The sequence below is a fragment of the Mixophyes fleayi genome, chromosome 3 (genome assembly GCF_038048845.1).
Source record: "Mixophyes fleayi isolate aMixFle1 chromosome 3, aMixFle1.hap1, whole genome shotgun sequence".
In the NCBI taxonomy this organism is placed as follows: domain Eukaryota; kingdom Metazoa; phylum Chordata; class Amphibia; order Anura; family Limnodynastidae; genus Mixophyes; species Mixophyes fleayi.
In genome coordinates this window covers 228,825,961-228,850,631 of record NC_134404.1, presented here as the reverse complement: position 1 = coordinate 228,850,631, position 24,671 = coordinate 228,825,961, and the positions used below count along the sequence as shown (strand labels likewise).

At 36.4% G+C, this 24,671-nt stretch overlaps 1 protein-coding gene across 7 annotated transcripts in view; it reads right to left on the bottom strand.

The window, feature by feature from the left end:
* Nucleotides 1-24,671, bottom strand: part of SASH1 (SAM and SH3 domain containing 1) — a 191,205-nt gene that overhangs the window by 15,996 nt on the left and 150,538 nt on the right. For 4 of the 7 annotated variants that reach the window (XM_075203241.1, XM_075203242.1, XM_075203240.1 and 1 more), the window contains 9 exons: nt 21,664-21,796; nt 19,894-20,705; nt 16,297-16,368; nt 15,273-15,416; nt 10,687-10,822; nt 9,165-9,334; nt 8,338-8,547; nt 5,568-5,718; nt 4,654-4,767 (listed from right to left, as the gene is read on the bottom strand). In XM_075203241.1, coding sequence (XP_075059342.1) covers nt 4,654-4,767; nt 5,568-5,718; nt 8,338-8,547; nt 9,165-9,334; nt 10,687-10,822; nt 15,273-15,416; nt 16,297-16,368; nt 19,894-20,705; nt 21,664-21,796 — 1,942 coding nt within the window. The remainder of the gene's footprint in view (nt 1-4,653; nt 4,768-5,567; nt 5,719-8,337; nt 8,548-9,164; nt 9,335-10,686; nt 10,823-15,272; nt 15,417-16,296; nt 16,369-19,893; nt 20,706-21,663; nt 21,797-24,671) is intronic. The other 3 variants (XM_075203245.1, XM_075203246.1, XM_075203243.1) reach the window with 2 other exon arrangements.

Sequence of the window (24,671 nt, the reverse complement as noted above, 5' to 3'; positions counted from 1 at the left end):
GTAACAGCTGCTAACACTTGTGTTGTTACTATACTAACAGTCTGATTGGTAATATGATGGTTGTGCACTTCAGAGATGCATTTTGAACGTTGGTATATGAACAGAGAAGGATAGATCAATCTATAGTGAGAAAAAAAGAAGTGGCACGTGACAGGACATAGTATATATATATGGAAATCAATGCATTTGGTGTTATGAAGACTCAACGTATCAGACCCTGGATTTATAGCCAAAACTTATTAATAAGAGTCATACCAGAAATCAAGGAGGATATTTTCACTGCCACCGCTATGGTTAATTGAAGGAAACTAAACCACAGTTGGGCTATTTTAGGGCTTCAAGACCTGCAGTCGTGTAGCTCTATTTTAGAAAACGATCAACAAGTTCTGAAGTCAAATAAATGACACTTTAAAAAATAAATAATGAAACATGTAGCATTAAGGGCAGCTGACCAAAGATAAGGACTGTAGAAATATATTTCAATCACCAATATAACTGCATGTCAACAGCAATACATAATTGTGGTGTCAATTGGGATTTTGATGAATTATCTATCATGTATGGATTATACATACGTATGTATTCCGGGAGATGGGATAGCTTCATATCAATAGCAAATTTACATTCAAATACCTCATTCTCCCAAATGGAAAGGAAACATTTTTCCTGATACAGATATTGTCCACGGTTTATGCAATTTGATCCACTAAATCATTTTACTCTGAAAGAGTTCATGAATTGCAGCAAAATATACATAATAGTCTAATATTATATCAGATAATGTGCCCAACATCCATTCACTATGTGATGGACAGAATGCAAATGGTTCATAAAATAAAGGTAACTTACTGTGAAGCTAAGAGGATGGTCTGCACTTAAGAACCTTATGATAACACGTGACTACGCATGATTATATATAGCAAGGCAAAGAAAACAGAAAATGTTTGAAATGTGTGAAAACCTATTTGCTTCCATTAGTGAAACATGCTATGGGTCCAGCATATTATTTTGTGTAATAAATAAATATATATATATATAAAATGTTATTTTTTACTAACTCCCGCATCTGAAGCCCTGGTGGCTACTCCGTGCTGCTGGGGCTCCAGTGGCTCCAATCACAAACTGCAATTATGGGATTGTCTTCCTGTCACCAATTTAAGGTGGGCAGCAGAACGGATTTTCTGATTCTGTTCACACTACAATCCCCAGAAACAATCAGCAAGTACACTCCAAAAGAGCACGCCCAAGGGGTTGGACATTGACTTAAATTGTTTCTCAGCCTTTTGGCTAAGATCAAGTGTAGTTCTGTCCTAGTACGGTATGGCAGGGCCCTCTGATAATTGACAGGCTACGCTAGTCCTCTGGCCAGGGGCTGAGAAAGCTTCAGATTTAGTGCCCCGGAAAATCACTTATGAGATGGTAACAAGTGACAAAGTAAAGCAAAGAGCACTTTATTCCATTTTTATTTTCTTCGGCACTCGCTATCTTTGCCCTTCCCTTATGTCTCAGCCATTAAGGTTGGGGTGGTATGCACTCCGCACTATCTATTTTTCTCACTTGCATGTCACCTGCACATGTACGTTTATTTATTTCCATGGATTGAAGGGTACGGTAGGCCCTTATGGGCTCCGTATGCCCGAGATCTATGGGGGGGGGGGGGGGGGGGAGGTAATGTGACCCTGAGGATCCTACCTTCCTCTACGTCTGATGGGAAAAGTGGGGGTAGAAGATTATGCACCTTGCTGAAGCTTTGGTGAATCTAAAGGGACACTCCAAAGCCCTGCAGCTAAGGGAAGTTTGAATATCTTTGCCCTATAAAGGCTTTATGGCTCCGGCGGTAGGAGCCTGAGGGGTCCTTTCTCAATTTTTGCACGTTTGGGCACTTGGGACACAAAAGCACCAATCCCGTACTTTTGATAGAAAAAAAATGATTTTTATTGCTACCATTTAAATACGGTTACCCAGAATTCTAGTGGCGAACAGAATGGATACCATCTTTGTGTTCAAGTCCTTAACATATAGCCATAAATAGGCCACTACTTTATAGCCATTTTAATATACTTTTCTAAATATAATTTGTGGTAGTAGTTTATTTTTCACTGCTTCGTGTAGCAAGCAAATAAATAATAATATAATAACATGCAGCATTAACAAAGCAATAATTAGAGTATTAGATATCCAAGCATGTCAATGGCAGTAGCATATTATACAACAATGCATAATATGCAACACATAATGAAGTAATGTAATATGTTAGGAACAATGAACAACTATGAGTTAAGACATGACCAATGCAAAAAGCAAGCAGACAAGCATTACACAAGCAAACCCTTTTATTACATTTTATAGAATGTATTTGAACATTGATCTTTCATTTAGAATGAAAAATAACTCTTATGTGTGTCCTTATTTACATACCGTGGGCCTTTAATTACAGCTTTCAAAAAGTTCTACAATGTACAACTTTCACTATCCTTAATATTAAATGCTATTTTGTCTACACTGTACATAAAGAAAATTACAACTTAGTTACATAAAAGTAGAACAAAAGTAAAAAGTATAAAAACATATTTTCAAAACTCTATGTATGAGGCATCTATGTGCAGAATGAAAATCTTTACAACCAGGCAAATACTGACAATCTCAAAATGGGTGATATCATGTTATCTATACAGAGAATAAAAATTTGTAATGTTTAATTGAAATAATTTTTATTTAAGGCCTTGTACACATTAATTTTACGTGCATAATGTAGCTTCTTCAGAGCTACTATACACACTTTGAAACGAAGAGTCCAAAAATAATGTAAGCAAATGGACTTGTACACACACACTAGAGGCCTTGTGTGAATTTTGTTGTTGCCCCTTTCCCATGGCTTGATAAAATACAGCTCTATTGAAACTGAGCACATAGTACGCTATGCTGCAAGGAAGCTTTGGAAACACGCTTCTAAGACTATGTTAAAAAACAAAACAAATTGCAAGGTTGTGTCTACACTTTTAACTAGCATTATTTTTCAACATTTTTTGTGCACGATCCCTAACACGTAAACAGGTATGGGAGGTAGAAAGTTTGCTGCAGCCAACATTGTTGCTTTCAGTCAGATCATGTATGAATTAAAACAGGGGTTAGAGATCTGGGACAGTCTTTTGCTGAGATATGGCAGCAATAACAAACAACATTTTAATGATTTTCAAATGTTAGCTATGACAGTGTTAAGTTTCTTTTGACAGAAAACACTTTACCAGACTTGTTGATTTAAAGCTAACAAATAACAAATTAACATTTTCCCATGAATACAGAAGTCATCTGTATTTACAACAGTGATTACAGATGCTATTATTTGTTACTTGTTCTTTTTAAATATAAAAGTTCTACTCGCTCAGAGATTGGGTTTTGGAACAGAATATTTTGAAACAAACCATCTGTAATATAATTCTTGTTTTACAGCACATATGGTTCTTTGAAAAAGTTCAGAGAAGAGAAATAAAATTCCTTAATATTATATACAATTAAAACAAAGAAAATGTCTACTTCTCTGTCACATGTCATGTAAACTTTTCTTAATGCTTTTGGCTGTCAAGTGTGTCTTTAAAGACACTTTAGTAAAATATTGTTAAAAAGTTATTTTGCAGAACTTGAGAAGAGCAGAGTAAGATCTCTAAAGTGGCACACCACTTTTTACACACCCAAAAGATGCAGAGAGGAGGTTAGTCCAAATTTTACTATAAACTGAAGAATTGCTTTATAAAAGGTTCACCAAATTATGGAAGTAGTGAAAAGTTTGCAGTGAAATTTTGACCAAAAAGCTTTTGACTGGTTGACAATATTTGACCTCACAAAGTGACATAACTATGTCATCATTACAGTAAATAATTGCTGCCAACACAGCCATATATTGTAAGATGAAGACACAATAATAATGTTATTAATGGGAAATATGTCTGATTATATCATGATATATAGGTTTATTACAAATTCTACTAAAGCAATATTATTTGTATATGCTTTACAACAACGGCAAAAGGATTACCGTTTTAAGTCATCTGATTTTTGAATGTGCCATTATTGCTTTGCCAAAATGTTTATTTTAAAGTAATTTGTTGCAAGAAATGCATTGCAAATAAAGCATAGAATCCTATATATTACATGTTCACAATCAGACATACATGGTAGCAAAAAGTAACAGTCAAGTATATGTGACTCCACAACATGAGTCATGTTCAGTCATCTTACAGGCAAGGTCTTCAGGATGGATTAGCGTGTGTTAGTGGAGTCCTCTTGATTAATGTGACGTGAAGGATGGTAATGTAAAGGACAATGGTGCAGGCAGGCAGAGGGTGTCAGAGGCATGGTGCGGGTTATGGTAGTAATGAGAAAGCCAGGCATGGTGGTCCATATTAACAGAAGCATGAGCACAATCCAAGATGCAAAGAGTCCACAGAAACCGGTTACATGCATACTGGGCAGTTATATACAGCAGGATGCTTTTCTGGTAAGCCCAATAAAACTATACAATGTAACTTAACGTCAGTTTATTTTCCTCTAGTCAATGTAAGAGGCATCATCTTCACAAATGGTGCATGCTGGCCAGTATTAAAGCATGTGCAATATGTGTCAGCCTGTCGGCCGATGGTTACTTCCTGTCATTACCATGTTCTATGTTTTCACTGCTCTCATAGCAGCCAGAGTCCCGGGGAGAACATCCGGTTGTACTCTCTCCTTCTGTAAGTAGTTTTTCCTGAGACCCGGAGTGATCGCTGTTACCTGCGTAAATAAAAATACAAACACAAAAACTTTCAATACTTAAATCAGTGAGTAAAATGTGAGATCTGTACAATCTGTTCATCTCAACTATCAGTAAAGTGTTGACGTTAGCGAGACTGTGCCTCTGTGGTCATGCTGTGATAGCAATATATTTTGCGCAAACTGTTTTGTACATCCATTATTCCTTACAGTCATAAAGCACTGCCTACTAACATATTTCTACTATACTAAACTAAAAAGATTTCTCTCAATGGTTTGACCCTTATTCAGGTATTAATAACTATAAGTGCACAAAATACAAAATGTGCCCATTATGCAGTGCAAAAATAGCTTCTTTGAAAAAGACACCATATTGCTAATGTCATTGCACTATACCATTAAACCAGGCATAACAGGTGCCAAAGCCAGTGTGTGATATCCCAACAGGGCAAACACATTTTGGTGCTGTTTTGCTTTTTGCATTTGCTCTGGAACTGAACCCTGAAGACACCAGGGATCCCAGAGGTGGAGTTGCTATATAAATAGCAGAATGCTTTCATAACAATCCCACATAAAGCAAACCGGTGTCTCTTAATACCATGTGACACATTTATGAGTGACGTATATTATTTATAAACATGTGTATGCTTGTAAGTTTTTATAAAGTAAACACTTATATGAATGTACTCTTCTGTCTTTAAAATATTATTTCTGTACAAACATATAATATGTTGGCTCCTCATAAGAGGATACTATAAGAATACTATTGTCAATAATAAAATAATACAATCTCCTAATTATTGTGGTAAAACCAATCTTACTATCATATTCCTGTAACAGCTCAATAGCTGTAAGTAAAACTGCTTTATGCTCTGGATTCTGGATTTTCAGTTCTTCCAAATCTTCTTCCTCCAGAAGTTTGAATGTGTCTAAGTCCTCATATCCATTGAAGAGGAAAGTCGGCATATGCTCCTGCAAATAAAAATAAACAGAATACTTAATAGCTAAAACATAGTTACAAATGTAGGGCCTGATTTATTAAGGAACTTAAATTAAGAAGTTTCTTATTTAAGTCTCCTGGACAAAACCATGTTACAATGCAAGGGGTGCAAATTAGTATTCTGTTTTGCACATAAGTTAAATACTGACTGTTTTTTCATGTAACACACAAATACTTGATAGCTTATTTGTACACTGAAATATAAAGTTGATATGTGTATGCTACATGAAAAAACAGTCAGTATTTAACTTCTGCAAAACAGAAAACTAATTTGCACCCCTTGCATTGTAACATGGTTTTGTCCAGGAGACTTAAATAAGAAACTTCTTAATTTAAGTTCCTTAATGAATCAGGCCCATAGTGATTTACTTCTTATTATAGCATTTCCCAGTACTGACGTTTGTGTCTTACTAGTATACTCACACAATAGTAATCGTGGCATTAACAAGAGCAACATAACAGGATGATCGATTATAAGGAGGTATTCGCTCCATCATATATAACTGGGTATAACAGGAGTGTCCATAAACTACATAAGCGCTGGATGCCACATTGCAAGCTAAAATGGTACCTTAACTATAGTCAAAAATACTTCTTATTTAGTAGAAAAAATAAGGCTCATGAAAGAGTAACTAGAAATAAAAGAACTGTTAAACATATGGGCATAGTTGTCTGCATGTAGAAAATGAGTTCCGTGAGATGTCATATAGATGATATACTCGGCTCCGGCACAGACAGCAACAGTATTATTGTTTACAGCTGTATAGCTATTTCAAGGCTGTGGGTGGAGTTTCTTTTTTTTTAGACTGAAAATAAATACTAATTTCCTTAAGTTTAACCATGTTGCTGTACTCACCGATGTACTAAAACAGTGTTAACTCTTCACTGACATTTTAAAATGGCTGGCAGAAATGATATCCGTGCTCTCACCCACGGTACCCAAGAATTATACATTTTCTGGCATCGCAATTGTAGAATATAGTATTCAAATTTAATGCGTTGTGTTGCTTACTCGTATGGACAGGAAATAATGTGGTGTTACTGCAGTGATGCCACAGCCCCAGCAGGGGGCAGTATCAAGTCTCTACCACCTGATAGCAGCAATTGGTCTATATAAACTGGATATAATAGTCCTTTTTAACAGACTACAAATACAAAAATATTATAAAACTCTACTGCACTAGAAACTTAAAACATTGGTTTGGCCACGAAGGGGAGAAATTCTCAGATTATTAAGCAGTTAATATTTGAAGCTTGTTTAAAAGCTGTCTAAACATCCTTTTACTCTGAGCATTTGGAAAATTGAGAGAGGTAGATGATTGCAATATTTAGAGTTAAAAGTCATGTTATGATAATGGTTCTGGATACTGTACCTCAGCTATATGCCTAGGAGCAGCAGAGTAATAATAATGTAGTCAGGCTTTAATTGAATCTCTTTTCCTTTAGAAAGTTGTCTGTGTGCCTTTCAGTACTCTTTATTAGTCAGCGCTGTGAGTAATTGTCTGCAATGTTCTACAACAAACCAATATGCTCACAAAATCTGTATAGCCCATATGCACCAAATCATAATAAATAATCATATTGTAATACAGGCTGCTCAGCTATTCTATTAAATACACTTTGTAATATAAGCAATTGATTTCATGCTTGGTGGTTTTATTACTGAGGTGAAACCGTTATTGTATAAATCTTGTTTTATACTTATAACCTCTATTAAGTTTGGCTCTCAGTTTGTATGTAAGGAGAAAAATAAAATTCACATCTATTTGCTAATCGAGTCAATGTTGGGAAGGGTTGAATATATATTTAAAAACTCCCCGCTGTACTCCGGGTAATGGATGGGTGCAATATAGGAGCCGGGCGCTATCACTGCAATCACTACAGTGCATCAGGAATGTGGATCCGCGATAACAAGTGCAAGCTAAAAGATTTCCAGTAATAAAACTTTGACTGTTCTTGGAATCTGGCACACACTGGAGCCCTTTTAAAATTTGTCATGTGATACTGATGAGAAGGTCACACTTTTTGATTATATATGAAAAATATACTTGTTACTTTTGGCAGCACATGCATGAATAGGGTTTAGATTTAATGATATAGACAATCTAGTAGGCTATATCTTAATGTGGCGTAGAGAAAATTAAAGTATACCCTCCTTTATTTTATATTTTACTGCAAAAACAGTTCTTTTTAGTTAGAAAATAATTTAGAAGTTGCTGAATGAATGTTGCCATATTTCTGTGAAAATCCAACCCACTTCCACAGTCATTGAAAGCAATCAAAAGATAATCAAATGGCCTCATCAGTAGAGGGAGCTTCAGTAAGCCAGAGGAGTTTACTTCATGTACATGTGCACCCTCACAAAATTCTGCTATGGGACTCTCACATTTCTAGTTACACCCTTGGGTGTATGGCTAAATAAAATATCCATTTAGCACTTTCACAATAGTTGCCTATTATACATTTACAGTTTACTCTTAATGAACACTGTCTAAATGCAGGTAAATGCAGTGGTTGCCACTAGTGATTAAAGTGTGTTTCGCCAGTGTCAGTGCTCTGTACAAGACAAGTTCACAAACGTCCATGCCAACCTTTAGATTGATGCGCTCTAATAGCTCTTCTACAGACTTGGGCTTTGGTGGTCTTCCTTTGCGACGTCTTCTTGTCGGTCGTTTAGGTTTTTCTTCAACTTCATTGATTACATCCACATATATGAACTTAAAGGTGCCAACCTTATTGTTTAAAAGGCCCATCCATGTGCCCATCGGAGGCTTGCTTATAATTTCAATGATGTCTCCATTCTGCAGCAAAAATGGTAGTTCAATGGTTTGACAATTACACTGTTTTAAGTCAGTAACAAACAACTTATGCCGAAGGGACAATCTTCTTTCAATTGGACTTACTATACACATTCTATCAAATAATATAATTACTATGAGCTCCGAGGCTGTTATTAGATATTTGTGAGCTCCCTGCACGATTTTAGCAGCACTATGACCCTTCATTGTTGTGGCAACATGAAATTGGGAATCATATTACTATATATATATATATATATATATATATATATATATATATATATAAATATATATATACATACTACACACACAATAACAGCACACATGTTACATTAGCATTCTTTGCAAAAAAAACTATTACTTTTTTCCAAAACGATTGGAATAGGAGTGAACTATCGCTTTACACATTATAACATGATTAGACTTTGCAGCATGATTAGAATACACACACTTTAAAATAACTTTAATTTGCATGATTTAGATTATAATGTCCCACCATTCATCAATGCATTATCAATTCATCCAGACACCACATCTGATCCTACTTAATCTATTGTCCTCACACACATTTTGGTTTTTTTACAATTCAATTTATTATGTGTATGACCAGCTTTACTAACCTTGAGTTTCAGGGAATCGGAGTCATAGGGGCTGGGGGTGAAATCAGTGTGGACTCGAGCTCTACCACAGAAGGGTCCTCTGTATGGTGGCTCCTCATCATCACCATCCTCAGACTTGACGCTCTCCCTGTTGCTAGCTGAGGAGTCTGTTGTGCTTACGGTCTGACCACCTGGCAAAGCAGAATAACAACAGTCAGTAATACTGGACACAAACTAGACCTATCTGTTACAAATGCTATTCTTCACGGTGGTACTGCTACATGCTGTATAATGGAGATTGTCTTGTTTTGCAGCTAGGAAGGGTAATGAGGATATTATGCAGGCCTTTTAACATACAATATATAGTTAAGCTACTAAATGAAGATGGAAAGAATGTTAAATGACAACAGACAACAATTAAGCAGACGTGGATAGGAAACCATCTGCGGGAGCATGCTGTCTCTCAATTGACATTCTGCACAGTTTGCCTTGTGCAGTACAAATGTATAAACAAGACCTGAGTCTGATAGGTAGACACAGGGGGGTATTCAATTCTTAGCGAGATGCGTTAAAATTTCGCGCTCGGAAAAAAACCAAAAAAAAACGCGCTCGTTTTTTCCTGTTCGAGCGTGCGTTTTAAAAAAAAAACCGCTCAATTCAATTGTTTTTTTGCATTCACCCCCTCGCGCTCTATTATTGGTCCTAGCGAGTTTCAAATGAGGAGTGGTTAAGGCACTCATTTTCCTATAAAAAAATAAAAGCAAATTAATGCAATCAAGAATGGCCCCAGCACTGCAAAGGAGATTGGGCCCCTACACTGCAATCAAGAAGGGCCCCAGCACTGCACAAGAGAATGGGCCCCTACACTGCAATGAAGAAGGGCCCCAGCACTGCAAGCAACAATGGCCCCCCCTGTACAGCAGAATTAAAGATTTTACAAGGAGGTACATTTTTTGAAATTTACAAACATTTGAACACTGGCCAAGCATGGACATTTGTAAGGTACAAATATTTGTGGGACAGTGGGCAAGCCGGACCTTTCTTCGAAGGTAAAAATATTTGTTGGGACTTTGCGTAAATGAGTGTGTGTAAGTAAAGCATCATAAAACTGAGGATTTCGTCCATGGTGAGTTTTTTTTTTTTAAATTAAAATCTATGGTGTACATGAGGGTGTTTACTGTATTTCTTGGGGTTTTAATATTTTTAATAAAGATTTGTGGTTGGAATGAGGGTGTTGTGCTTTTATTTAACATTTTGCTTTGTGGAACTACAGATCACAGCCAGCCGTGGGTGTAAGAGCATGTTGGCACTTGTGGTTCTACTACAAGTGCATTCATGCCCTGGGTGCTATGGGTACGTTGGTGCTTGTAGTTAGACAAGTAGCAGCAAAAAAAAAAAAAGATTAGAATTGCGTGAGAAGTTTTCGCGCTCGAAAATAAGGTAAAATAGCAAAAAAATTACTTTGCACACTCGAACTTCCAAACTCGCTAACAATTGAATACCCCCCAGAGTCCAATAATGAAACAACAATGTATATTCTTACTCATTGAACTCTGCCCACTCAGGGAACTTCGAAGACTTTCCACTGAGCCCCCTGCTTTTAGTTTTGGCTTTTCAAGTGTGCTGATGGGGGGCTGAGGAGATTCAGGGGAGCCAGGTATTCCGTCTATGCTTGAGTCCTACAAAAGATTTCATAACATTGACCATCCGTCTACAGATCATAACATAGAATAAATAAAAATAAAATTACAGACAATATCCAAATACATACATATCCATGTCTGTGTATATTGAGGGAAAAAACTAATCAAATTATCAACATTTCTAAATATTGTTTACTTTATTTATTAGAAATGATCAGTGAATTGAAAATGTGAGACATTTATGAATAAAACCTGGAGTTGTCAGATCATTGCTTAGCTGAGATAAAATGATGCATTACGCATACACTGAAACAGAACGGTGACACCCTACTAACAAATCATTAAATATTATAGAATGCTTTAATCCCATTAGCAAAAAATAACATTTGTTTAAAAACAAAAATCTATTATTACATTATTAGGAAGGTGCAACTGATTTATATTAAAAGAATATGTGTAAAATTATAATGGCTTAAAAAAATAAAAACCTTTTTTCATAATAATGTAATGTTAATACATTTCACTTGCTGTGTCTTGAAGGTTGTGTCTTGAGCTGCATAAGTAAAAGGTACATCCAGTATGTATCATAAATGCACAGGGGTGGACTACAGGTTTCTCACTTTGCAGAAGTGCTTGAACTGGCTCCGCTTTGCAGAGCAGTGTTGTTTGAATACTTTTTAATTGTTGCTACTTACCATCTGGAATAAAAGAAATTGGGACAGGCAAAAAGCGGAAACCTCCTCGTTCTTCCCCCATATAAATATCCTGTCCTCATTCATCACATATGAATTAAGTGTTCTGGTAATTTGGGGATTATTGGATGATGTTTAGCAATGTACAGAATGCTAATTGCTTCTGGTTCATTTTAATTAGACAACACTATATTTATACTATTATGACATGGTCTGAGAAATTGCAATTTCAGAGGATGCGTTTTTCGGTTAGAGCAATTATTTAAAGTTGAAATGATTGTACTTTATATGCCAGTATTTACATGTTTAGAATCTCACCACTTCTACGGACCTATTAAAATATCGAGTAGGCAAGAAGTTCCAGCCACCAACTCAGTATTAACATAAACAAACTGTTTAGCTAAGGAAAATTACAATGTGCAGAAATAGCAGCTTGCCTTTCGAATGACGCCAAGTAGAGTTCAGACAGGCCAAGTACATGGAACTTACGACTACTCATAAAGCTAGTTAAAATGAAACCTATCATTTGCATTCTGCAAGACCAGCAGCAAATGTATTTAATTTCAACAGTAGCAACTCAGCTGAAATAGAGGAAAGCACAACGTGATCTATGAACCAAAATAACCTCTTTGTGTGTTCTGTGTCTGCACAACAACTTCAATATGGAACTGTGTGGCCTTTCAGAGAGTGAGACTTAGTCCAGTTGTTTGATTTATGGCATAAAACAGGCTTTTTTTACACAATTCTTATATCACTATAATACTATAAGCGGGGGCAAAACACAACAGTGCCAGGCCCCACAGCAAAAAATGTTACTGCGCATGCTCTGCATTGATAGTCTTGTAGTGCTGCACCCCCTTGCAATGGTGGCAGTAACACAACTGTATGCCACTTACTGTCATTGTATACCTCCCAAATGTTCTTATTTGGGCAGGACACACCTATTTGCAGGATACAAAAGGGGCAGGGCTTAACAAACAGAGGGTGGTGTTTTTTCACATATTTGCCCCTTGTGGGCGGATTTTGGACAAAACGGAGGCAGGGCTTATTCTGTCCCCATTTCATGATTCTAAATATTGGGAAGTATGGCATTAGCTTCAGCAATTCATTTTGACTTCTACCCAAAGGGTCTGACTGATCAACAATTTGTCATTGTAGACTGTATATTCTGTTGTTCTATACAGCTTTACATTGTGTAGAGTATATTACTTGTATAAGTACAGTCCATAACAGGAATATTGAAGTGAATATGCAATGATATGTAGAGAGGTGTGCTAGTTTGTAATAACCCTTTCAATTGCCTACCGCTTCCAGTTTAAGGTAATTGTGTCAGGAGTTTTTTTTATTTTCTTTAGATATAAACACCTTTTGCTGAATAGACATTTGGCTTACATAGAGTTAACCGGCCAGTTTCAAACTGTCTGTAGGATCCAACTGTAGAGATCCACTGTAGAGGTGAAAGTAAAATATTTTGTATAGTGAACAATTTACCTAACAAACATAAAATAACTTATTTTGTTAATAATTTATTTTGTTAATAATTTGCCATATTAGAAACCTTGCACCTTTAGAAAGGGAAGCGCCCCTGAACAATTATACACTATATAACCCTACTTGTCATGGAAAAGACTAAACCAGCCCAGATGAGCATATAGAAATAGTCTATTCATCACCATATGTCCAGTAAAGATGCAGCAGATGAAATGCCTTAGCTAATGGGATGCTAATGTGATGCACGGTGCTAGTTGGCTGCTATTAAGCTGAGCTATGGGCCCACAGGCCACATTTATTAATGGTCATTTATTACTGCACAATACATACAAGATTTCACCTTTTGTTATGTACAGTTAGTAGATGTACTACCTGTGCTGACATCCCTGTTATATTTTGTACTAGTCATCTTTTTACCAGTTTAACAAGTTTTGCTTGTTACTAGAATAAGTATCTTACAAATGGTAATAACAACAGTATCAACAATGGAAACCATGAAGATGTTTTATAAATATGGCTAGTGTATATCATAATAAGGATAGACTGGTTATCATGTATTAGAAAATACCTGTATTTTAATACAAAAGTCAAAGCTACACACACAAAAATGTGTTAAGTTATAAAAGACTCCTGTTACAGGTATGTGATATTCATGTGGTCATTAAGAATAATATTTTTCAAAACACAGATACCAGCTGCAAAAAAGCCAAAACACTATTTGCAGTAATAGAAAACAGCTAGTCATACTGTCACTGTCAGCTGGCATAGGTACAGCATTCAATTTGAATGTGTCAGGATGACATCTATATTGGATTGGTAAAGTACTAAGTAAGATCTCTGTTGTATGCAGCTTTCTGCTCTGTGAATGACTCCGATTTATGCATTTTAAACTTCCTTTGTGTTTAAATGTACACTAATTCATACAGTTTGTCTATAAATTCAAGTAGATTAATTAATAGATTTGCAACAGAGAAAAATTGCATGCTGGCAAAATGTCATAACCCCTGGGTATTGTCATGTAACACGTAGATTGACTCAATAGTAATTCTCAGTCTCACCTAGACAGCTAAACAGTTGTGCAGTATTGCAGTGGACTACAACCAGCAAAAAAAACAGCATGACTAATACGGTATTGCTTCGATTCTAAGACACACCTTTTTCCCCATATAAACATCTCTAAAATTGGGGAGCGTCTTAGAATGGCGGGTGCGTCTTTTGCATTTTATTTTATTCATAGGACTCATTCGTAGGTGTGTCTTATAGTCGATGGCGTCTTGCTAACGAAGAAATACGGTATGTTGAACATTTATTAATAGAATAAAATAAGTATGAAACCATAGAACAAACTGGATGTCTTCCCAAATGTATAGATTCTTCATGTCAGTAACAAATATCATGTTCCTAAATGACATACGTTGACTGAATTGTCAGTGTTTACTGGTAAGAGTACCTAGATCATAATGTTTCATGTTTCTGCAGAAATGTATGAAACATTTTGCCAAGTTGTAGTACAGCTATGCCAAGGCTAGAGGGCAGCATTTGTCAATGTACAGAGAAACTATTTTATTAAGTATGTCTACCCTTGTGGTTAACGATTTTACATAGAGATTTAAGAAAGTGTTTTAAATGACAAAGTACCTAAGTTTTCCTTAAGCTGCAGTGCTCAATATAATTTAAATTTGCTTGTTTAGTTGTGATGAAGGTGTTTGGAACATTAGCAATGCATTGCATGGTTGCATTTTATTTAACTGGAAAGCATAATAGAAATAGGGTGCATATGATTCCCCTTTCTCAGATGAGTTCTGCTATTTGCGTCCCGAGCGTCAATATGTAGAAATATAAATTAACATTTTTGCAGCCAGAGTAGGAGAAAAAATTTGAATGAAAAACATTCTTAATGCGGGATATAATAAACAGGGCTAACTGCATCTATATCGTAAAGCCACATTTAGCAGTTATAAGTAACCGGGTCTTTGTAATATATGCCCCCCTGGAGTGACTGGCGAGTTGTAGTTGTACAGCAGGCCGACAGCAGCAGGTTGTATGTGTCAGGTTTTGACACAGCAAACCGTGTCTTCATCCGGTGTCACTGATTGTGACATACATATGCAGATGTGGCAGGCTACTAACACGCATACACAGCAGCCACATTGCTAGGTAGCTGTTGCAGAGCATTATTCTATCTGGCTATGTGGCATTCAAGCACAGCTGGACTCCAGAATTCAAAAGCTTATTTCTGTTTTTTAAAGCAGCTTAATTTCAATAAACAATTTGCAGGAAAGGAATGTAAATTTCCTACTGACCTGCTCTGACACAGAACTTGTGTATTTTTTGGACATCCTTTTCCTCATGGTTTCTTTGACAGACTTCACTTTTTTACCAAGTGAGATTCTTGATGTGGTGGGGGATTTAATGACTTCTTTGTAGATAAACTCTCCATCTTTCTCCTGTAAGAGTAAATCAGGTCAAACTTGAGCTTTCCCAAATCATTTCCAGTGTGTGAGAATAATCATCTACGGCAGCATGATTTATTTGTAGAAAAGACGCAGCAATGAGTGACTCCAATAGCCATCATCTTTCCCTGCTAAATAAATATTCGTACATCCAAAACCTTAAACAGCCCAACAATATTAAACTTCATTGCAGCCCCAGAATATACATAACAATATTTTATCTCCACTAGGATTACAAGAAACCTTACATTGTGTTTAGAATGAATTAACCTAACAGTTCAGATTTCAGTAAGGATATTACGTCAAACATCTAAAACTTGGAGAAGGCAAAACCATTCCTGAACCCCATGGCATTGCCACACACATAATAAGAAGGATAATGATAGGTCAAAACCATTCATCTTGTCTGGTGAATCTATCAGCCAATAGGAAACTGTGGGTGCCAGCGGTGAACCTATAGCAGAAGTTTTCAATGAATTATATCTGTAGAATTGAAATTGCTGGGGTCTAGTGTCTTAGGAATGTTGTGGAAGACTAGTAAAAAAAAAAACAAGTTGGATGTATGAACTTCATTTAATATAGAGGTGTGTTTGACACACTGTTTCCCTGATCCAGTTTCATAGGAGCCTCCTTACTCATGGAAGGAGCAGGGTCTCCAGTAGCACAATAACTCTTTCAGTCTGTGACATCTACAATTCCCTTCATTACATCATGATACGGTCCCAGTCACATTGTTTTCATTATCAATGTACATAAGTGAACAAGTCACTGCCTCACAAAGATCAGCACACTAATATCTTCTGCAATATTCTGTGCTGCATTGAGCATTTTAAATAAAATAGCCAACATAAGTGGAGAGGTCTGATAAACTCACCAATAAGTCTGTATTATTTCCAACGTGTAAGGAGCGATTGGTTAGGTCAAATCCACCAAAGCTGCAGGTCCTCTGTGGAGCAGTAGGAAAGCAGTAGGAAGCAAGAAGAGAAATGAGACAGAAAAAGGAGATAAAAAAAAATGAAAATATAAAATGAAATCTATAAATAACTTCAAACAGCCCAAAAACAAAAACATATGCCACTGTACAAGATGGAATCCGGAAAAACAAAAACATATGCCACTGTACAAAATGGAACCCGGAGAAACAAAAAATTGAGATATTTGTTTGGTGGTTCATGCTCACACAGAAATGGCGTTTGATGGGGTTTCATTCACGTTTAAATATTAATAGGCTTCCTTCAGAATTCACTTTGGTTTAAAGGCTTCATCAAAGCCTACAGAGTCATTTTTCAGTCATATTGAGAATCACGATGAGCTAATGTATGGTAACCACATGGCTCACTGCTCACTGTCTTTTCTCCCCACTTCTGCACAGCAGATAAAGATATGCTATATACATTACAATACGGTTTTCTTAAAGGGACACAAAACATGGGTGGAAAAATAAATGACCATTTAACTTAGGATGCACCACACAAATGATAGCCACATATTATTTATCAGGGTAATCATTATAAAGCAGGTTAGAAGGAATAGTAAGTTATAAATATATTTTCTCCCAAACACTGAAGTTTGCATCTAATTAAAATGCAAGTAAACAATGGTAAACTTGAAAAACATAAACACAAGTCTACCCCATAATACACACTGTTCTGCACACAGACATACTGTATATAAATACAGTAAACAGGCATTTTTTATTCTAGAAATTCAGTATGTAGGCATTTTGCGCTTCTAAAAATTGATCAGTACTTTTACATTTAAAGAATCCACCATCATTTAGGATTTCAAAACTGCTATAAAGGGCAGGATGTGAAATTACTCAACTAAACTACATTTTACACTTTTTTGCATTGTAGCAAGTATTTCTAACCTACATCAGTAGGACATGCAGGCAATAACCAAAAATATATTATGCACAACCCAATCTTAAGCCTCCTCCCCCCCGATAAATATAAAAAACAAAAAAATAACGCAGTTAGACTTTTTTTTTTGCAATAAATCCAAGGTCTTTGGTCTAATGTCTTTTGGGAATTCAATGGGAAATGTTTTGTCCATGTATGCACAACAGCATTCTTCACATAAGTGACTACAGCGAGTAAATATGTGTTCTTATTCTATGAGAACAATCAGATCATGTACAGAATCCCATTTTTAACCAAACATTGTGACTTCTCCAATACTAGACGTAATATAAAAGATATGCATGGATTTAAATTCATATGACTCACTTTGCACTGTACTCCCATATAAGTCATAGCTCATAAATAGATCCTAAATTATTAACTAAGCCATGTATGGACAGCTGAAACTTGTGCATTTAACAACATTGTCCATTAACAATGTTCGTTAGAATGACAGCGCCACACACTGTTGTTAGATATCTACTGGTAACTGAATTACAATGTTCATATAAAGTAGAAAATAACAACATGACAGCCCCTTTATTTCCTTATAGGGTATGCACATATGTCGGTTTAATATCAGACTATGGAATGCTCGTTACAACCATGATTGCTTGATTGATTAATTGACCACTATGACAAAAGTTGGTACAGTGCAGCTATGTCTATGGCTCACACACTGTTAATTGCTAGGCATACTTTAACAGGACTTGTAATAGGACTCAACTGATGGCTATATTGAGAAGAGTTCAAACTAAATGCACCTACTGGTGAATACAGCATAGGGCAAGCTATACTGCCCGTAAGTATGTACGGCAAGACTGATGTCCCTGTCCCCTCTGCCTTTTCCCTATAGCATCGGCCACTTCCTACACTTCTTCAATATTAAATGTGACTATTTGTCCAGGAAATATACAGCTTAACTGGCCTTTTGTTCCAGTGATCAGGGAAAAACAATGCAGTTTAGGCTCCTCCATAGCACTAGAGAAATCTCTGTGAAAAGAAAACATACTAAGCAGCTGGAGGAAGCCGGAAAAAAAGCCAGGTTCTAAAAACAAAGGATTGTAACCACACTAGGGAAATAAACAAATCTGTGCCGCAACTTTGTAAAGGGAGAGGGAGTTGGCTGGATGGTTTGAGAGTCTACTTCAACGAAACATAGATCCCAAATAATCCAAAGTCAAAAAGAAGCAATCGTAGATTTCATGATAAACTCGGCAGAAAACTAGTAATAGCTGGTTAATTCTAATGACGTCACGCTATAGTTCATCGGTACGGAAGCATTGAAGAACTCCAAGGTTTTAAAAAAAATAAATAAAACATAGTTTTGTATTGAAGGAAAAATATAACCTTATTGTCCTCCTAAGGCCAGACAACAGTTTTAAACACATGTGCTACAATAGAAAACAAAATGTATTATTATAATACATAAACACAATGCAAGAATATACTCCAAGCATTTCTGGAGTCATTCATCTTTTTTATAAGATATCAGTAAGAAAATTATTTGGTGATGTTCATAATAAAATTTATATTTTATATATATATATATACACCCTTATTGACTAGTAAGGTTTGTTAGCCTATTGAACAGTTCCTTTACGCAATGTCTTTGAATGAAAATCCATTGGGAAAGCCATACATAAGTAGAGACAAGTGCTGACTTCTCTGTCAGTCTTGCTACTGAGACTGTTGATGAAATGATCAGTTGCAATGGAATGCTCATGCAATCAAGTGCAGAATCTTCATCAAACAATAAATACATGATATGAAAAACATTGTCCACAAAAAAAATAATTCACACAGGATGATCACTTCCACACAATATGAACCATCACCATTTCCCAGAGGTTGCAGTCAGCGAGGTATTTCATTCCGATGTGTGGTTTCCTGCTTGTGTTGTGTAATGCAGGAACAATTAGTATGTGTAAGAGAATGCAGATATGCTAACGCGCATTACTTGTGTCACACAAACATCTAATAGGACTTGTGTGAGGCAGTAAGAGGTTAAATTACATAGTCATTACAACTCAGAAGCTGCCAGAAGTAAGAGCTATGCAATAAAATAAAATCTTTTAAAGGAATACAAAAGTCACTGTCAGAGTAGAACTAAATACTGATGCCTTGAGGCATCTTTGTCACGGATGTTTACTGCTTAACTAGTGGTGGAGTTGTGTAATTATATATTGCTATGGCCATTATGGATGAACACAGCCTTATCTTAAAAGGTTCTTTTATGATATACAAAACATAGATGATATTTGTTGTTTTTGCTTTTGCTATACATCATTTTATATTATTTGTAAAGGAATATTACATGTTTTTGGAAGGATGAGAACCAGGGCAATTGCAGGGGACAATATTCACTCTTAAAAAATGTTCACAGCTCATTAAGCAATAAATGGTAATAAATGTTCGCTGGTAAGCAATTCTTTTGGCATCTATCTAGTGTGGAAAAATGTGCAAATCTAAAGTGAAGGTCATATGTGGGTGGAGATATGTAAAACCATCACTGACTGCAGCTCAATAGGAGATGGAAGGCGAACATCAAGGGAACTCTTTCGACTCACAGACTTTTGATGGATTCTCAAGAGAACCCTTTTAGTACAACGGTCCACTGTAGCTGCCCATTTTCTCTCAGCCTCCTCTTCCTCTTCCAGCAGGCACCGCTTCTCAGCCTTGCTAAGAGTCCTGTCACTGACAGGTCGCACAAGATGGGTTAAGTTCAAATGACTGTACAAACTCCGCTCGACCACATAGGTTATGTTAAATTCACTGACTGTGCGGCCCCGTGGCCTTCTGTTTGGAAAGACGCTGCTGCCTCCTTTGGATCTCTGACGGAATATTTGCTGGTCACAAACTGGAGAGGATGTTCCTTTTCTAGCTGGCCGCGGACAGAGAAAAGTTCTAGCACATGAATAATTAGAATCGAGTTTCTTCAACCTTATCTGTTTCCTGATATTTTGCACCTCTTCCAGAGAAACCAAAAGATGATGCTTGTGCCTGTTTCTGTCATAAAAGCAAACACTCTCTGTACTTACCCCGTGGCTTAAAGAACCAAGACCTTTCTTCAAATCTCGCTCTGTCATAGAACGAGAAACCTTTTGGGACTTGTCATCTTCAGGATAGGAAAAAAAAGTTCCAATCTTCTTGGGAGGCTTGATGAGACCACGACCTTCAGTTTTGCTCAAAGTCTTTACCAGTTTTCTGTTAACACTCATTGTGTCAAAGTTTCCAGATGAAGGGGACACAGAAGGTGAAATACCTTCTATCTGTGTTTTCTCCATTGAATTCACTCTACATAGTGGCTTCTTATGAACGCCAGAATAAAGTGCCGATTTATCATCCGCAACCGGAGTGCTGTGAATTGTGTCTTCTAGACCTGTAATGAGAAAACACCTTATGAAACAATTGTAAAACATTAGGATTCCTGGAATATGACAACAACAACAAGTACCGTTAATAGCAATAAATACTGTTAATAGTAACATTGTAGCCAATGACATAACTGGGACCAAGTTAGCATGTTAAAGAGCAGCTCAGAAAGTAAAATAGTTGCACTAGAGGGTAAATATTCTAATCTATAACACATGGACCAACTTTCACTAGTTTAGAGATGTCTCCCATCATGAGGCTCTTGTGTTGAAACAAGATGATACAGATTAATTTTGTTAGGAAATTTATACTATATGAGTAGTACACATAAAAATATTAGGTTGCTTGCCCAGAAGTTACTTTATTTAAAGAAACACTAGAGACTTAATCGATAACAAATATATTAGAGTGCACTTAGAAGTGCCTTTCATTTCTGCAGGCTTTGTACGAAACTCACTCAGTTGAAAATGATTTTTATTGGGAGGAACTACAGGGGAAAATTAAATAAAACATTTGAGAACCTAGACTCCCTTAAAAGCCTTCTTAGAGACAGTTATATGGACATCAGGGACATTGTCGAGACGAATAAAGCAGCAAAGGTTTGGGGCTTTTTATTCACAAATAAATATTTGTGGTATTTTCTGTTGGGTATACAAGTAAATGGGTTTAGTGGTATTAAAATAAAGGGAGTTTTTGGGAGGTTTTGGAAAACTGGTACAAAAGGAAAACAGTGAGGCTGCCTGCAGAAATTAATCAAATGCGATTTGCGAATTCAGTTTAGGACACAGAAGAAACATTTAAGTGTTTGCTATGGATAACACCACTTTTTTTCCTTTGAAATATAACAAAAAAAGTAATAAAATCTTATTTTTATTTACATTTTTCCCTGGCATTTTACTAGCGTTATCTATTGATGCTTAGCATTGATCAGTCATCAACTATGGACCTCTGCATATTGTATTCACCTTCTGTATTGGGCTTCTTCATTTCTTCTGCTCTGATAAGTTTGTTCTTGACTCGTCGAGTGGAGTTCACCAGCTTGTGGAGCCTCTTGAATTTTACTGACTCCTCTGACTCGTCTTCAGACTGTTCTCTCGACTAATGGAGAAGGAACACATACACACGAATAGATACAAGGCTACAAAGCAGTGGGTATAATAGAATAGAGCAGTTCATTCTTAATGCTCTTTTCCAAGATACAAAGAAACATTCGTGCCCCAAGCGCAGCCCTAGTATCTAGACTAACAAAGTTATCCACACTGAAACAAACTCCCTTACTATATAGTGTCTCAAACCCCAACTTGTAGAAGTTGGGTGATGAGACAGGCACTTCGGCCATTCAATCAGGTGCCGCCTTTATGCGCACACCTCTAGTTCCTAAGGGCGGTTTCAGTGCCCCAAGCTTTGGCTATAATGTACTGGTAAGGTCCAAGGGGAAAGGCCCTACTGTAACTGCTACATAAGGAGGGAGCTATCTAGAGGCAGAAGGTTGTACTAAGGCCGCCTGTAACTGCTATTTATATTGTAGGGAATTGAACAGTGTTACAAATGCAATTAACAACTTGTTGGTTGTTTCAAACGTTTTTTCATCAACAACAGGATAACCTACTATGTGAATGCTGTAGGAAGTAACAATAGCATGCCACTAGTTTCTTTTTTTACATCCCTGCTCCTTTTTCCTGTGGCATTTTAAAGTAGGCACCATTGCTTCCTGGCAGTAAGGGACACTGGAGCCTGTTATGGTTATACAGTATAGAAAGAGAAGAAATGAATACTGGTACTATATCTATACAGTATATAGAGGTGTACAACTGTAATGAGGTGGACTGGGGCAGCTGCAATGGGACCTGTAGAGAAACAATTTGAAAATATATAATGTTTCTTTCTTTCATTGTTAAAATCAGTTTATGTAAGGAATGAAGGGCTCCATTTTAGCTGACACTTCAGGTATACAAGTGGTTAGGACATAAATATATAAAATAACACCAATGTGGCATTTCAAATATAATGCCTCACAAGAAATAACAAACTGTGGTAAGAATATAAGGATAGCTAAATCCAAAAAGCTATATGTATATCTCATATATATTGATTTGATTAAGTATAAACACTTCAGTTAATTCAGATATATTATTATTATTATTATTATTATTATTATACACATAAGGAATTGTAATGACCAGTGCTGGACTAACATTCCCTTTAACAAAGTAATTCTATGTATAGATCTCACTTTATTCAATAGACTGCCCTCTAAAGCCAAAATCTGTTTTGGAAAATGAAAGGATATTACAAAGTTTCTTGAGTAAAGTTGTGACCTTTCTAGCAATATGTGTTTAGTGTTTTTTACACCATTTGTATCATTAAATAACAAATGCAGTGAGGTCATGCAGCACAGCCAATCAGAGGAGGGAGTGGAGTGTAGACTACTACCAGTCTCCCTCCTTCCTCTGCAGCCTCCACACTGAAGGGAAGATGTTTAGGTTGGCATTAATAAGATCAATTTTGTGTGGGCAGCAAATGACTCCTCACATCAATGCTCGGTAGGGGGGGGTCAACATTTTGAGGTGGAAGAGCATGTGTTTTGCATTTTCAACATGGCTATTTAGTTCAGTGACTGAACAACTAGATCAATGCATTTAACCATCCAGTTGCTCCCAATCATATTAAATGGCTCAGGTACTGCATGTGTGGTCACCATTAGGTCTTAAAGCTTACTTAAATTTCTCATTGTTAGAGCAGATCACTTTTCTTTTTTACAATCAGTTTTTTGTGCTCAGTACACTTTATGCTTCAAAAATTAACAGAGATTTTGAGGACATAGTATGATCCTACTAAAGCCTCACAATGAACTAATGCGTGTAACATTGATGGCAAGTCAGACTTGTATTAGAGAAGACTGCGTCATAGATCTACCACAAATGTATTCAATTGGTTAAAAAGAGACTACAAACCTATAGCTATACAGAATATATTCCCCAACCTCATGTCAGATGTTTGCTCATTTATTTCCTTCACTTTTGTGTTTGATCAAATGTGCTGTATCCCAGATGTTCCCCCTCAAGAGCACAATATAATAAAACAATAACAGAAAAATGCATCTTTTCTCCAGCAGCAGTGACAGCAGATGGAACAAGATGGAACAGAAATCCTGTGCTAAAGCCAATTCATATACAATGTGATACTTCCGTTCATCTACTTGAGGTAACAGCACAGGACTTCATAGTGCTGTTTACATTTCACATCATTTAATAACAAGATTTAATTATGAGATTATAAATTAGATCATAATAAAAGTTTTATTTTATTTTTAAAAATACCCTGTTAGAAGTATCCCATGCTTCATAAACACAGCTGGAAGCACTGTGTTCATTGTTTGTTGCATGTGTTTTGGTTTCTCGCTTAGCTGTGACCTTGGTCCATACATAAACTTAAAACCACTAAAGCATGTTCAAAGGTCTCACATCCACAATGACAAGGATTTAACTCATGAATGGTTCTGTAACGGTGGATTTATAACCAAATTGTATCTGCTCTTACAAAGCCAGGTATCTTTATTATTGTATGTCCAGTCATTTGCAGATGACAGTAGACCTTTGCAGTATAAACAATATTAGGTAGATCAAATCACAAATCACATAAATCAAGCCGTAAGTATTGTCAACATTGACCTGCTTTGCACCGTGTATTACCGAAGCATTACAAGGGTGTTTTATTTCAGATATTTGCATATTTAATAGTTACTTATGATAAGGTCAGCTGATCCCATATGTCAATTTACACTTTGGGGGGCAGAGTGGGGGTCCTTCAGTGGTCTCAAGCAAATAGAGCAGGTAGTGTTTTAACCACACTCTTAGCTGCCATCGCAATTAAGTATGGGGTCACTGAAACCAATGGGTTCCCCAGACCAGTTTACATGCTTTTAACTAAGCTTATGTGTAAGGTGCCTAAAGTTTAACAGATAAAACTAACT